The sequence below is a fragment of the Mytilus edulis genome, chromosome 3, assembly GCF_963676685.1.
Source record: "Mytilus edulis chromosome 3, xbMytEdul2.2, whole genome shotgun sequence".
Classification (NCBI taxonomy): Eukaryota; Metazoa; Mollusca; class Bivalvia; order Mytilida; family Mytilidae; genus Mytilus; species Mytilus edulis.
The window spans coordinates 20,616,838-20,631,197 of NC_092346.1; the positions used below are offsets into that span (position 1 = coordinate 20,616,838).

The 14,360-nt window shown below is 31.6% G+C and overlaps 2 protein-coding genes across 2 annotated transcripts; one reads left to right on the forward strand and one right to left on the reverse strand.

Moving 5' to 3' along the window:
- Positions 1–2,082: 2,082 nt before the first annotated feature.
- LOC139516000 (hemoglobin subunit alpha-D-like) lies at positions 2,083–5,572 on the reverse strand. Its single transcript, XM_071305803.1, has 3 exons — positions 5,208–5,572; positions 3,722–3,941; positions 2,083–2,262 (listed from the first exon to the last, which is right to left on the reverse strand). Exons 1-3 carry the CDS (start codon positions 5,417–5,419, stop codon positions 2,125–2,127), a joined length of 570 nt encoding a protein of 189 aa, XP_071161904.1. The 5' UTR covers positions 5,420–5,572; the 3' UTR covers positions 2,083–2,124.
- A 1,817-nt stretch (positions 5,573–7,389) lies between these two features.
- On the forward strand, positions 7,390–13,149 carry LOC139516001 (uncharacterized). Its single transcript, XM_071305804.1, has 7 exons — positions 7,390–7,592; positions 8,713–8,889; positions 9,517–9,691; positions 10,204–10,486; positions 10,805–10,912; positions 11,925–12,170; positions 12,740–13,149. The coding sequence occupies exons 1-7, from the start codon at positions 7,436–7,438 to the stop codon at positions 13,058–13,060; spliced, it is 1,467 nt and encodes a 488-aa protein (XP_071161905.1). The 5' UTR covers positions 7,390–7,435; the 3' UTR covers positions 13,061–13,149.
- Positions 13,150–14,360: the final 1,211 nt, after the last annotated feature.

Here is a 14,360-nt window from a genome sequence, read left to right on the forward strand (position 1 = left end):
ATGCTTAGCTTATCAATCATTTAGCATTGGTAAAATGGAGGCGTTTCCATGCAAAGCATTTTTGTGGTGCACATTGACATGAATATCAGACATTTATATTAGCAGTTGACAATAAGTCGGAACCGATGTTGGTGTTTTACAGTTCCGAAGATCTTCATCTGTCCAGTACCAAGTGTTACAGTAATGGCTTTATCGAAATAATATCTTCTATTGTAATTCGTTAGTTATGAACTATGGAATTGCACCAAATCTAAAAATCATGACAGAGTTAATCTTCAACAATTTTGGCTTAAATGCTCTCAAACTTTTAATGTCATCATTGTGTCTCGAGCGTACCCGATATTTGTTCCAAATTCACGAGTAGAGCCAACTGAAGTCGATATAATATGTTATATATATATATATAAAGGTAATTAGGTTTTGCTCTTCTGAATAAATTTGTCATTAACTTTAACTATACATATTGGGTTTCGCTTATTGTTGAAGGTCTTAAGGTGACATATAGTTGCGACAAACCACGTGATTTTGACTATAGTGAATAGTTGTATCATTGGTAATCTTTCCATATCTATTTATTTACATACTAGTAAATGAATTGTCATCTGGGTTGAACTATAAACATTTTTTGTTACTGATATATATATCTAATACACCCTCATTAATTACGCGCTGATGATCATAACTGCATATTGTTCTTGTTTTCAGTATTTTAGTCATCTGTTAAATCGAAATTGAAGTAATTTGAAAAAATTTCCGCATGTTTTAGAAATGACAACGTGTTTGTCTAATGAGGAATCTATAGCCAAAGGGAAACCACTGCGAATTGACAGATTGACTTGAGCTGTTAAAATTTCTAAAATGAAATTCAGAGTCAGACCTTGTCGGTTAAAAAAAGTTTTGTGACACAATTGAATATCATAAATGCATCTTTATTGTATTCAACGTTTAAGTTTTCATTGAATATGAAAAGTATAATACATCAAAAACCACTAGTACTTATCTCTGAGAGCAGTTACCTATATTATACCTTGCTATCAATTGTTATGTTGATGTGTATACAGGTAATTTTTCAGAAACAAGTGACTGTGATAAAAATCAGGGGCCGGTTTCACGAAGCTATCCTAAGACATGTCATAAGACATATCTTAGGACATGTCTTATGATCCTCTTATGACTATCCTAGGACATATCTCAGACCTCGTCTCGAAGCTGTCTTAGGATCATCTTAGCTAAGACATCCTAAACCTGTCGCAAGTTCTTTAAATTTTCAAATATAAATATGATCTACGGAAAAAAATCAGGTAAATGTAGTATGTCTTACCATAAATTATTCTAAACGTATTGATTAATATAATGACATAATTTGCAAAATAAATATAAAAAAAAAAAGTAATTTATATATAAATTATCTTTAAACAATACATCAATATAAATATGAAAATTTCAATGCAAAATTAAAAAAAAAGAATATAAAATTATGACATTGTTTTGGTACAAGTGAGTTGAATTCAATTTCGACTTTATTGGTTATAAAAGGTTAAGAGATAAAATCGTGCAATTTTTATATCAATACATCGAATTTTCATTGTTGACAAATCCTGATAATCCGTCAATGTATATATGTTTTAAGCAGGAACAGGAGAATAGATAATTAGATAATAATAAGATATTTTTTTTCAAAATTAAGTTAAAAATGAGTGTAATTTATATAAATAAACGTATAACTATCCTAAGACCATCATAAGACACCTCTCGCGTTGTCCTAACTTTATGACCAACTTTAAGAGATGTCCTAATTTAGGACCGCTTTGTGAAACCCACTTAGGACTAAGATATGTCGTAAGACCATCCTAAGACATGTCTTAGTCCTAAGACAGCTTCGTGAAACTGGGCCCAGTATTCTTTTTGCCAAAATCTCAAAAATATCTTTTAAAGACAAACAATTAGAAAATAGAACACACGTGTTCATAACGTGCACTCCTTAGAGGTATACAATAGTATCATCGAATAATCGCTATTTTCTCATAGAAATGAAATGTAACTTTGACGGTTGTCCGAATCTGCATGCTCGGTTTATCAGAGTTTACAATGTTTTACGTAGATTTATTACTCTTCATATGTTCATTAACTTTTGCCGCCTATACATTTTTCGCCTTCTGTCAAAACAAAGTCATAAAGTAAACGAAAGTTTTCTTCGGTAGTTTCTGTATAACGATCTCCCAAAATCTCTGATAATAATGCCATAAAGGTCGGATCCATTGCCTGAAAAAGAACAAAGGGAGAATGAACGACCATTATTGAAGTGGTAGAACATAGTTTGGAGGGACACGAAAATGTGTAAGACAAGAAGCATTTTGGCAATTTGTTTTCAAAACTTTTCAAGTGACATGAAATACCATTTTTTTTTACAGATAACATTTCCTGTCAATGTTCCCCTCTCAGGTCTTTGTAAATAGAAATTAGATCTCAAACTTTGGGATCTTTCATAGTCTCTGTTCGATTTATTCTCAATTTGTCCAGTGATTTATGACTGTTTGGTCGTGAACAAAGAACTATAGAGTTACTTTACTATTTTAATCTTTACAACAAAAAATAAATTCTGCAGAAACCATACATCTATCAAAATTTTAATTAAGGCGTTTGTTTGCTACCAATTTAACAACAAATGAACGTTCGGAAGGGGATATAGTTTAATACTGGACTATATGAGAAAATAACATCAAAACTATATATATATAAACTATGCATGTTTAGTATAATCGGGATTAAGATTAACGCTACACGCTCACATAAGCACCTACTTTTGCTTTCATAATTAAATAACAATTAATTATGTAATAATTATGTCATAATGAAATTATCACAATTTGAAAGATTAATCTTTCTTCTTTCTTTTGGTGCCTCATTTATAAAATTTAAATAAAGATGAGTGGAATTACATCAGTTTAAAGATGTCTGATTGGGGATGAAAAACTTTGTATTATGCTACCTTAAAACTGTCAATTTTAATTAAAATGCAAGGTCACTTTTTATAAATTTGCTAAGCTGAAGTAAGAAAGATATAGGACAACATTCATGTTAAGTACTATTTCAATGCAGGAAGGTTTTATTTCATTTAAGTGTAGTCTTGATTCGATCTGATAATTAAGATTTCAATTACGATGAAACATGTATTTTTGAATTGCGTAATTTAGAATAATAAATTTCGATTTTAGACGGTCGTATTACTTTCATTGCTCGATATCGGTCTCTTTTATCTCACACAATTGGAATCAATTACTGTTTCTGATTTCAAGCTTCAAAGATTTTTTTGATTTTTTTTTCAATTCCGTTTCTCAGTCCATATATACATGAGCTGATAAAATATATATTTTATCCTCAGGCAATCTAATTAAAAACCGATCTCTCATCGCTCCTGTTTCTGATATGTCGCTCCCACGCGACATATCAGAAACAGGAGCGATGAGAGATATGTTTTTAATTAGATTGATCCTCAGGTACCAAAATACACAGTGGCGGATCCAGAACTTTTCATAAGGGGAAATCCACTCACTGACTTAAGGGGACCCGCTCCAGTCATGCTTCAGTGATTCCCTATATAATCAACCAAGAAAAGAGGGGGGCTGGGATCCCCCCCTTGGATCCGCCTATGACACAGATAGTATGGCACCGAGACGTGAACATGGTGTTGGTCTAATATCTCCTATTTTAACTTCCTTACCTTCAGTATTTCTGATATTTTCTCATTTGTCGAGAAGACATGACTGATTTCTACCAATGCTTTATCAACTTCCTCTAAATTATTTACAACATCGTCAAATAGTCCAAATATTTCTAATGCATCGTTTTCAAATTCGAAACTGTCCTTAATGTCTTCTTCACTTTTATTAGTATCGTAAGATGGGAAATATACTGCATATTGCTCATGTTTCTTCAAAAATCTGGAAAAAAAGAAAATATGCTACACTCAAACTATTCTATTGTAATAATATTTTGGTTACCCGTCGACTCGTTCGATAAAGTGGTATTTTGAACCAGTATTGTGTTCAAAGGGAAGTAATTTAATGTTGAAACTGAAAGTTTCGCCGTCAGTTACAGATCCAAGGCTTTACTTTTTCACCCGAGGTTGAGCTCCAAGGATTATTTTCACCTGTACACTTGCCTTAACATCGTAATATTTAAATTGCAAACCAAATCCCAAAACTTTTAATTAAAAGTAAACTTTTTTAATAAGATCAGCTTATATGTGTATGCATTCAGGCATAATGTTTGAAGAGGATTAACAAAAGTCTGTGTATGCGATACAAACATTAATTTTGCTATCAAATCAAAATCTTTCGAAGATGATTTGATTTACTTTCGATTCATCTAAAGAAGTGTTTAGACTTGTGTATATGACCGTTCCAACAAACACATTAGATTAAAACAATTTAAACAGATTTTTATATAATAAAAAAAAAATGGATGAAATAAATCACAAATAAATATCCTAAGGGTAAAAAAAAAAACGGTAAAGAAATACACGAAAGCTATTATGTATAGCTACAAAAATGACTACGACTTTGTAACATACTATGATCTTGTTATTTGTTCAATTCACGTTTTTTTTTCAACTAACGCTGTATCAAAATTACTGTACACTGTCAAATCAACAGTTTGAAAATAGAAAAATTACTTCGAGTATCCAGTGTTTGCGAATAAAAATTGCTTGTTTCTACTAAGTTGCATACCGTATCATGTAATGATAATCACATCCAATAAAATTTGATGAATACAAGTCATTATGCTAGATTGTATATCTATCATTCGTGTAAGGCGTAACTAAACAAAGCCTCTACTTGTATTTGTTGTTGGATCAACATTAGTTCATAAAAATACAATTTTATTATATCATAAAACAATAAAAAATCTTTGAGTGCTCAGACGTGAAATATCAAATTGTCAAGTGGTCAATCGTAACGTTATAAAAATATTCATATCATATCAAAATAATAACCGAAATATTGGATCTGCCTCTTCCTTGCAACTAAGAATCTGACCTTTCATAGATAGTTACATTCATTGTTTTTTTTTATCAGTATATTAGAAAATCAAGTTCTTGTCAATATCCTCGAGTACTAGTATGTAATTTGAAGTTGCATTAAAGAAGTTAATAAAGTAACTCCTATCATCAGTTATAATGAATTTTATTGTAGTCACAACGTTACCTCATTAGGTTTTCCTTTGCAGTTTCCTCCATGGAACGGGTCACCGCTTTCCATGCATTTCTCAAACTGAATATCTGCCTGTATGTCTGGAATGGCAGCCTTGGATCAACAGTTTTCTTAGCTGAGCTCGATTCGGGTAAATGAATCTTCGTTTTCGCCTTTTGGCTAGATTTAGATTTAGATCCTTTGAATTTCGATTTTAATGCACCCATTTTGTAGTTTTAAACACACACATAAACAAATAAACACATGAATAAATAAATAAACAAATCAAAACATTTCAAAATAAATATCACAATATTCGGATATACATATCCGACCTTATAAATAGAGATATGATATAGATATGTAATTAAATGTCAGGTACTATATACAAGTCTACACTCGATCTACTACCGTGCCAAGTTTTTTTCTTTATGGATTAAGATTTGCATTCATCTGACGTACTTCTGCAAACAAAACCCCTTGTATGTACTCTTGTGTGAATGAACTACTTCAATATTTAGATTATTTCACTTGGACAAACATATATAATATTGGTAGGCGATAAAATTCGGCAGTGTTTTTATTCACCCCGAATTCAATCACTTTTTCAAAGTTTTGTATTAAGTTTTACAATATCGAAAAGTAGTTATAGTGGATTAACTTTTTGAGCAAACAGTCTTGTATATTACATATAATTTGATATTAATGAAAACGGATTTCTCTCTATATGCTAATGAGTCACAATGATTTTAATACTGTTATTTTTTGGCTTGTATGAGAAATATATAGCAATGCTGATGACTTTGACCTGATGGAACCCGGTTGAAGCAGCTAAGTATAATTAAAGGGTCAATGGATCTAAAAAAAAAATGTGAAGCTTTGGAAATTTGCAGTATTGATTTGAAATCAAAACTTATAATCCTAACAATTAAGACATGCCGAATCCTTGTTTTCCGTAGTATAAACAAATATGACAGTTTTGAAAGTAAAGTAATTCGGAATTTTGACTGCTTTATAGCTTCTCGAAGAAATCCTTGTATGTGAACTCAAATTAGTTGCTGGTAAAATTATGCTCCGTTACTTATAGTTGTTCAAATTATTTGAAACATTATTCTGCTTTTTCAATTGCTCGTTCTATCATTTTATTTTCATTTTATTTATCATCTCAGTAATTTGAACACCTGCAGGAATTTGTTTGTTTATTATCTTAATTTTAAAATTAACTACAGGTATATCTGCATACGGTTTCTGTATTTTTTAGAAATGTGCTATGAATATGAAATAACCTTATTTGTGTGCGAGCAGACATTAGTAATTTGCTATGCATAAAAAGTATTTACGCATTCAGATTAGCTTCTCCACACTGAATTACAAAGAGAATAATAATAATAAAACAAAAAACAGAATCGCGTTTAAATACACAAAGCCTAAATCCATTCCATTCAAAGTAGCTAAATAAGATTAGGACTTATGGTCAGCTTTATCTGCAGGAGTTCGAACTTAAATGATTGAGATGTCTTATACTTATTCTTTATTATATAGATCTATGATTAAATAAGTTTTCATATGTAATACGTATGCTTTTGTTTAGTTCTAGATAACATAACACAGCAAAAAAATAAAATCCGATCCTCGGTATGTGTACAAATACAATAAAATAGCAAACAGTTAGAGGAAAGACTAGAACGTAGTTTACCAGGTATTTTGGATTTAACGAAGAACTAGTCAAATTTATTTGAGGTCGAACGTTCCTTTTTTCTCCTACATATTGAGAATTATTGATTTCTCCTAATCAATAATTCTCAATATGTAGAGTTTAAAACACAGGTAGGACAAAATAAGTGAAACGTAAAGACAACGTCTAGCTGCAAAATCGTAGTGTTTCATGTTAATTTTGGTATACACTTTGATACTCGATATTTTCGCAGAAAACAATAATGTACCATTTTTGGATATTTTTTTACTGATCTTTACTGAACTTATAGAAATAGCCAGATATTAAAAGAGAAAATAAAATAAAGTAGTTAAATGAGGTATAATTTTCAAAAAAGTAATAAAAAGAAATTACCGCCTTATTGCGTAAGATTGGGTTTCACCAAAACAAAATTTCCAAACCTAATTTCTGTTAACCTGTATCTAAACATACAAGTGGAAAACCAACATATGGTCAAATTTTGTCAGCTCTGTACATTTGATTCGATAAGACATCACAAACGGTATCTGTGTTAGGCAGTCAAGACACAATGAAAATCCATGCGTTGGCATTATGTGCTATTTTGCAACTTCCTTTCTGTTCGAGCCTGTCTGTTGAAATTTTGAAGCCAAACAATACCGGACCAGAAGCTGCACTAATTATCGTTCCTGGAGCGTATATTTCAGGATCAGCATATAAACCTTTAGGTAAGTTAACGTATAAGTTTGAATTAGGGGTGATTACTTGAACAAAACAAACCTGTAGTTCAGACTGCAACGAGTTGTAATAGAACACAATACTGAGATTTAAAAGCCACAAAAGCATTTTTTGACTTTTGATCTTGGAAATATAGTTCTGATATTGAACTAGATTAATTAAGGTAACGTGATTTGATAAAGGAAACGTTGATATGATAAAAGTAAAAACGGTACCAAACAATTCTTACATTCCTTTTGGTATTAACCCCCCTCTTTCCCCCCAACCTTTTTCCTTTTTCAGACTAGGTAACACATAACAGTAACTTACAAACTAGAACTGAGTCAAAACACAACAGAAAACTTTCTTTATAATTCAAGTAAAATAAGTTATGACCTTTGACATGAGCAAATAAAAAAATCAGTGCCTCTATGCAAATAGAGATCTGGGGTCTAGTGCTACGCATGGTTTTGGATGATCATGGATCATAAAGAGGTTTAAAATGAGGAATCGCTGTCCCCCTTTAAACAGTTTGAAAACACAGGCTTTACTGAGTTATCTAATTCGCAAAATTATAATGGCAAGGTTTGAAATATTTGCCATAAATTGAGAAATGCATTTTCTTTACTGATATATATTCAAGTAGTATATTCTGGTGAGGGATTGAAAATACCTCTTCGGTACTATATTATCGAAGCACGTCAAGTTGTTGTTTTGATAAAGTGCTTCATTGATATATTTATATGAATAAGAACTTTTATACATTTGTTCAGGCGGAAGAATCATGGAGGATGCCGTTTTAAGCATTTAAGCAAGTTTCCACCAAATAATTTATTGGGCAACGGGCGACAAATGATATAACTTGATTCACTGTTAACATAAATACGTTTTCTCAATACTTTAAAACTATCGATTTTATGATTGTCTTTTTTTTTATTTCTTCAGTAAAATCAGATTTTTGAATAACAGTGATTTTCCCCGCAATTTTAACTTTAATTCTAAGTGAAAACGAGAACTAAAGTTTCAAACCACTTGTACTTATAATAACTCTATGTTATAATTTACTTTCTCCTTTGCGTGCGATACATTTATAACTTACTGCTTAGCTATAACTTACATTTTTTTCCACAGCCGAAGTTATTCAGAAGAATAGTAATCTGAAATTATGGGTTGCCTTACTAGACGGATTTTTTAATAAACTTGCTAACCCACTCCAACTTCCTATAGTATTTAAAAAAGCTGTTAATGAGTTACAAAAGGCAGGTTATAAAGGGAAGAAAGTGTTCTTGGCTGGACATAGTCTTGGAGGTATGTACATTATAATATAACACTGTATTTAAAATTATTGATAGCTAAATAAATATTTGATTGGTTTAGAGTAGTACCCAACGTGACATTGAACATCAGATCCTGACTCTAAACATCTATCTTGCACGACGTAAAGCGAGGTGAATTAAGATATTTTTAGCGTTTAAACGCCTTCACACAGCGAACTCATTGTCAATAGTATGAGTTTTAAAAGCTTATTCATGATATAAATATTTAGATATTGATAATACCTACTGTATATGTGAAATGAAGAGTTCGAACCAGGTACGAGGCAGATTTGTGCGTTTTACGTCTTACTTGACTAGGATATTACTTGACTAGGATAGCGACTTTTTCTGCTGAAGGGTGTTTGTTCTCTACGGGTACAACGGGTTCCTCCACAAGTAAAATCTGACATATTTTGCATAACGTGGCGCTAAAACATCAACAGATAAATCAAACATGTATATTATAAAATTAAGGCATAGGAAAAAATTGCATGTTCTGAGAAGATTAGTTAAACGTTGAATTGTAGTGCTAAAAAAATCTATCAGACCGAACTTAAAATAGCCATATCCTCTTTTTTATGTTGAATTATCACCAACTATATGTGAAGTTTAATTATAGGTGAAGTTGTAGCCCTTTATGGACAAAAAGCGAACCATATTTTAGATGGAGTGTTGTTATTCGCATCTTACATTACCAAGAACAACAAACTAAAAGAGTATCCATTCCCAGTTCTGACCATAAGCGGAGACCTAGATGGATTAACTAGAATAACAAGGATCGTAGATACATTCGAGTGAGATTAATAGACGCTGTTTGTTTTTTTACTTTCATATACTGTTTAATTAATGTGTAAGTTTTAAATGTCCCTCTGGTATCTTTCGCCCCTGTTTATAACAGCAAATATAAGCCATGCAATAATAGCCATATAAATGGAAAAAAAGTTAAAATAAAAAAAATAGAAATAACATTGTTAATACATTTTAAAAAAAAATTGCTATACATTTTTATGAAAACGACTTACTAGTGATAAGAATCCTGTATGGAACCATGTATAACGTTAACAAGAAAGAACGTACTTGTTCAGTAAGATCCATTAAACACATTTTATAGCAAAGCGTATCAGTTGTGAAATAAACACGGCAAAAAAATGCGCCATACGGCTGACATTTCAGTAAAAAAAACTATAAAAATAATTGTCATTGAAAATCTGAGATTGTCCATTTAGCGTATTTTTCATGTCATCTTGACTATATTTTCCAATAATGCAAGGTTTGAAAAGGGCAATATTTTATTTTTTATTTTCAGGGAACTCCAAGAAGACGTAAAAAGCGATCCAGAGCAAATATACAGGACACCTGTAGTGGTAATGGAGAGCATAAATCATGGACAATTCGCTTCGGGTCCGTTACCCAAACCTGTAACTGACCACGATCTAAATCCAGAGGTATCTCAATCTGTAGCATATAATACCATAGCTAATTACTCGAACGCTTTCATGGTAGTCATCAGAAATGAAACAGATACCAATGTAACGAAAGCCAAAAACAACTTAGAAGACGGTCATACTAAAACTGCTACAATGATGCAGGTGAATATAATTTTATTTTTTTGTTTAACTGTTGTTGATCTTGGTTTCCTTTTTCCTAAGCGAATGTTTTTATGTTTTTTTCGACTAAAGATGGTTATACTTTGTACTTGTGTCTGATAAGGATCTTGCTTTCACATTTTTTGTTGGAATTAAAATTATAGGTTTAGTTCGAATCAAATTATTCTTTTTAATATTCACGTTTATACTTCAATCAAATTATTCTGTAAAAATTAATGTTTTAATCTGTTAATACATTTAATTGTATTTTGAACATGCCACCGCTTTAGAAGCGCATTAATTATGTTGGTATCATTTTAGCCTCTCTCGAAAGTGAAAGCTCTTGATCAAAATCCGGATTTTACCTCACACTGGACTAACACTGCTCAAGAACTCGTTGTCAGTCTGAAAAATATAACAGATGTTGAGGTAATAATTTTTTTTCAGTAGAACTGTTAAAGTAGAAATCAATCACTTTATTGTTAGCAGAAGATAAGCCATTTGTCATGATCTAAGTGGATTGTATCCTACAAAAGTATTTGATGTGTACGTAAAATGCATGAACAAAAATACCGACCTCCAATAATTCAACGAAGGGGGAGTCCATATAAGCTGACGAAATCTCCACTGTATCAATTAAGGGCACGAATGAAAATCGATTGTCTTATTCCTCGCCTGGTACAGACAGTAGTTTATAGTTATATTGACAAAATTGGGTGAGCTATCAGAACCTACAGATTTGTCAAACGTGGCAGTTAGTGGGATCTGGGAGCACAAACTGTGTAAGCATATCACAGAGACTTAAAACATACAAAGACAATCTGACATAACCGTCATAAATGAATAAATGAATAAATGAATGGTTGAGCAAGTAGGTTTCCATAATAAATTCTGAATAGGACAACGTCAGACGAATAATAATTATGCATACACGCAGAACGTTATAAATAGTTATCAAAGGTACCAGGCTTAAAATTTAATACACCAGACGCGCGTTTCGTCTACATAAGACTCACCAATGTCACTATCAAAATAGTTATACATCCAAACAAGTACAAAGTTGAACAGCATTGAGGACCCACAATTCCAAAAAGTTGTGCCAAATACAGCTTAGGTAATATATGCCTGGGATAAGAAAACCTTATTTATTTTGAAAAATTCATACCTTTGTAAACAGGAAATTTATAAAAATGACCATATAATTGATATTCATGTCAACACCATCTTGGCTTTCAAATATTCGGCTTTGAGCAATCCTGGTAAAGATCAACCCAAAAAAGTGCTTCAGAAGCATAAAATTTATAACGTGTTGTGTTTTTTTTTTCTTCATTAAAAGACTTTTTTCACTATGATTTATATGTTATACACTTATACACTTTTATCAAAACTACAAACGTGAAAAGCGTTTTTGTTCAAATTGAATTAACCTCTAATTTATTAGTTTATCAACTACGAAGACGAATCACTGGACATTTTACCAAAGGAATTACCTGTCTTACTTCCGTCAGATAATGTAAAAATTGAAAGTTTAACAACTTTATGGATGCAACCAAATCCTCTAGATTCAACTACATCTCCTCTGAGTCCATTACAACTCAAAGCAACAATGAAAAGTCAAGAGGCTGTCAAAACGATTTTACCCTCCAGCCAATTCGGAATATCGGCATCCTGTAAAGAAGTCAACCAGGTATTGTCAGACCTATTTTTTCCCAACGAAATTATGTTATTATCAAATATGAACGGTATCTTTATTAACTATGCAAATGATTCTTAGAATAAATGTTTGGTAATTAAAAGGAAAGGACAAATTGAAAACAACGGATTTGGTAAAATATCTGTTTGGAAACTGCAATTTGTAATTAAACTATCGCCGAACACAAAGTTCAGACAACAGAAATAATAGAAATAATTTATGACTGACAGCTAAATCGTCGGCAATACACAGGAAAAGGTACATCATGAACTTGAAAGAGTATTCTGCTCCGCGTTAGTCACCCGTCTTATTGTTCCGTGATCAAATTCAGGAACCTTTATTAAAGCGGGAATGTTTAAATCGACAGGTAAGGCAATTCTGTTTGTTTTTGGTATGGCCTCTTTTAATTGAGTTCTCTGCTTTAAATATTTTTCAAGCAAGGTTGTTATTTTTAATGATCCATCTGTAAAAAAACAGATTCAAGGATAGTATTTAAAACATTGTATATATGAATGTAACATAGATTGTGACGTATACTTTATTAAAGACCCAATATGTTTTAGAATGCTTATGAACTAGCCTTTGCCAAATCGTCACCGATCGCAAAGGAAAGGTACACATCAAGAGGAAGACAAATAGTATTCAATGAGGACGTCAGTGTTTCATCACAATTTCAATGGATTAAGTCACAATTAGATCTCAACTATAATCAAACAGGTCTCTTTGTAACAGCTACCAGATTCCATACTGATATGAGTCAGCCAACGAAAAGCTATTCTGGACAAAGTGATTGTACTTTGATATCGCCATTCAGAGCAATGGAATGGATTTATATCGATTCTCTAAAATATACCAAGTCACAAATAGAATCTAATACTACATAATTTGAGATTTAAGTCCATGTGTATATCAACTAAAAGTTTTAAAATGCAGGAAATGATTATAAAAATAAAGAGGTTTTATATAATAAAAATCACTGTATTATTTATGTGGATATTGAAAACTCAACGATTCTACCAGAAACTTCAAATAGAGACGAAATTTTAAAACTCTCTTGAAAGTGATTAAAGAAAGCACAACATTCCATAAACAGATATTTAAAAAAAATGGGACACAAGATGAAACATTTTAAATTAGATTTTATCATTTGTAATGGAAGGTCATCATCGAAATTCATCATGAGAAGGAAACCCATTCAAACTGAACTCTGAATTGTACCGATCTTGTAATTTTACTAACAAGTGTATACCCAATTCAAAAACTATTACAGCTCCGCATTTTATAGGATTGACAATTTAAACCATCACTATATAGTTGCAATTAAAAATTGACTAATACTTTCAATGTTTGAGTTCCCCAGCATAATTTTCGGTCGGTGGTATTTTTAAAATCCAACACAGCAACTCAATGTATTTGGTCGAACACAAACAACTTGCGTGTATTATTTTAACATTTTAATAGATCCCATTTAAATAATAATGTTCTTCTGACATTATTTCTAGGTTTGGACGTATTGGTCGCTTTGAATTGTGCTACCTATATAATTGAAATCGTATTGGGGTGGATGAATTTATAGCAGGAGATGCTGACCATGTCATTTTAGTATCGTTCCTTCGGTTCGAGTTTATGTTACTTGTCCGGACTTTTGTTTCAAGTAACGTTCATTACGCCACAAACTTAGTAATGATCTACTGATGATCTCTGGTGCTATATTGCTTAAAACGATCCCCATTTTATTACCAACGCACAATCCATCAGAGATCAACATATCTAATAAAAAGCACTACACATTATCTTTTAAATTTCTTGAACCTTGGACAACCAGTTGGAAAATTCACTGCAATAAGACTTAATAAATACTATTCGGTGGTTCTCTCCTGCCAATATGGCTTCCTAGAATATAGTTGCTATAAATATATTAAATGGTGAAATTGAGACAGGATACAAACCATTATTGCAACTAAAATGAACAGGTGATGTAGTTATTTTGCTCTTGTTATTCTTATTCTGTTCTAAAAACCATGATTACAATGCCTTGGTTTTAAATTCTGAGCTTGATCATCACTGAAGAAGCAGCATTACTTATTTAGATACAGACCTGGTGCTGTACATTTGTTTTATCTTTTTAGTTTAAACATATTTATTTAAAGTGAATTGGGAAAGTTATCGTCACTCATATTAATC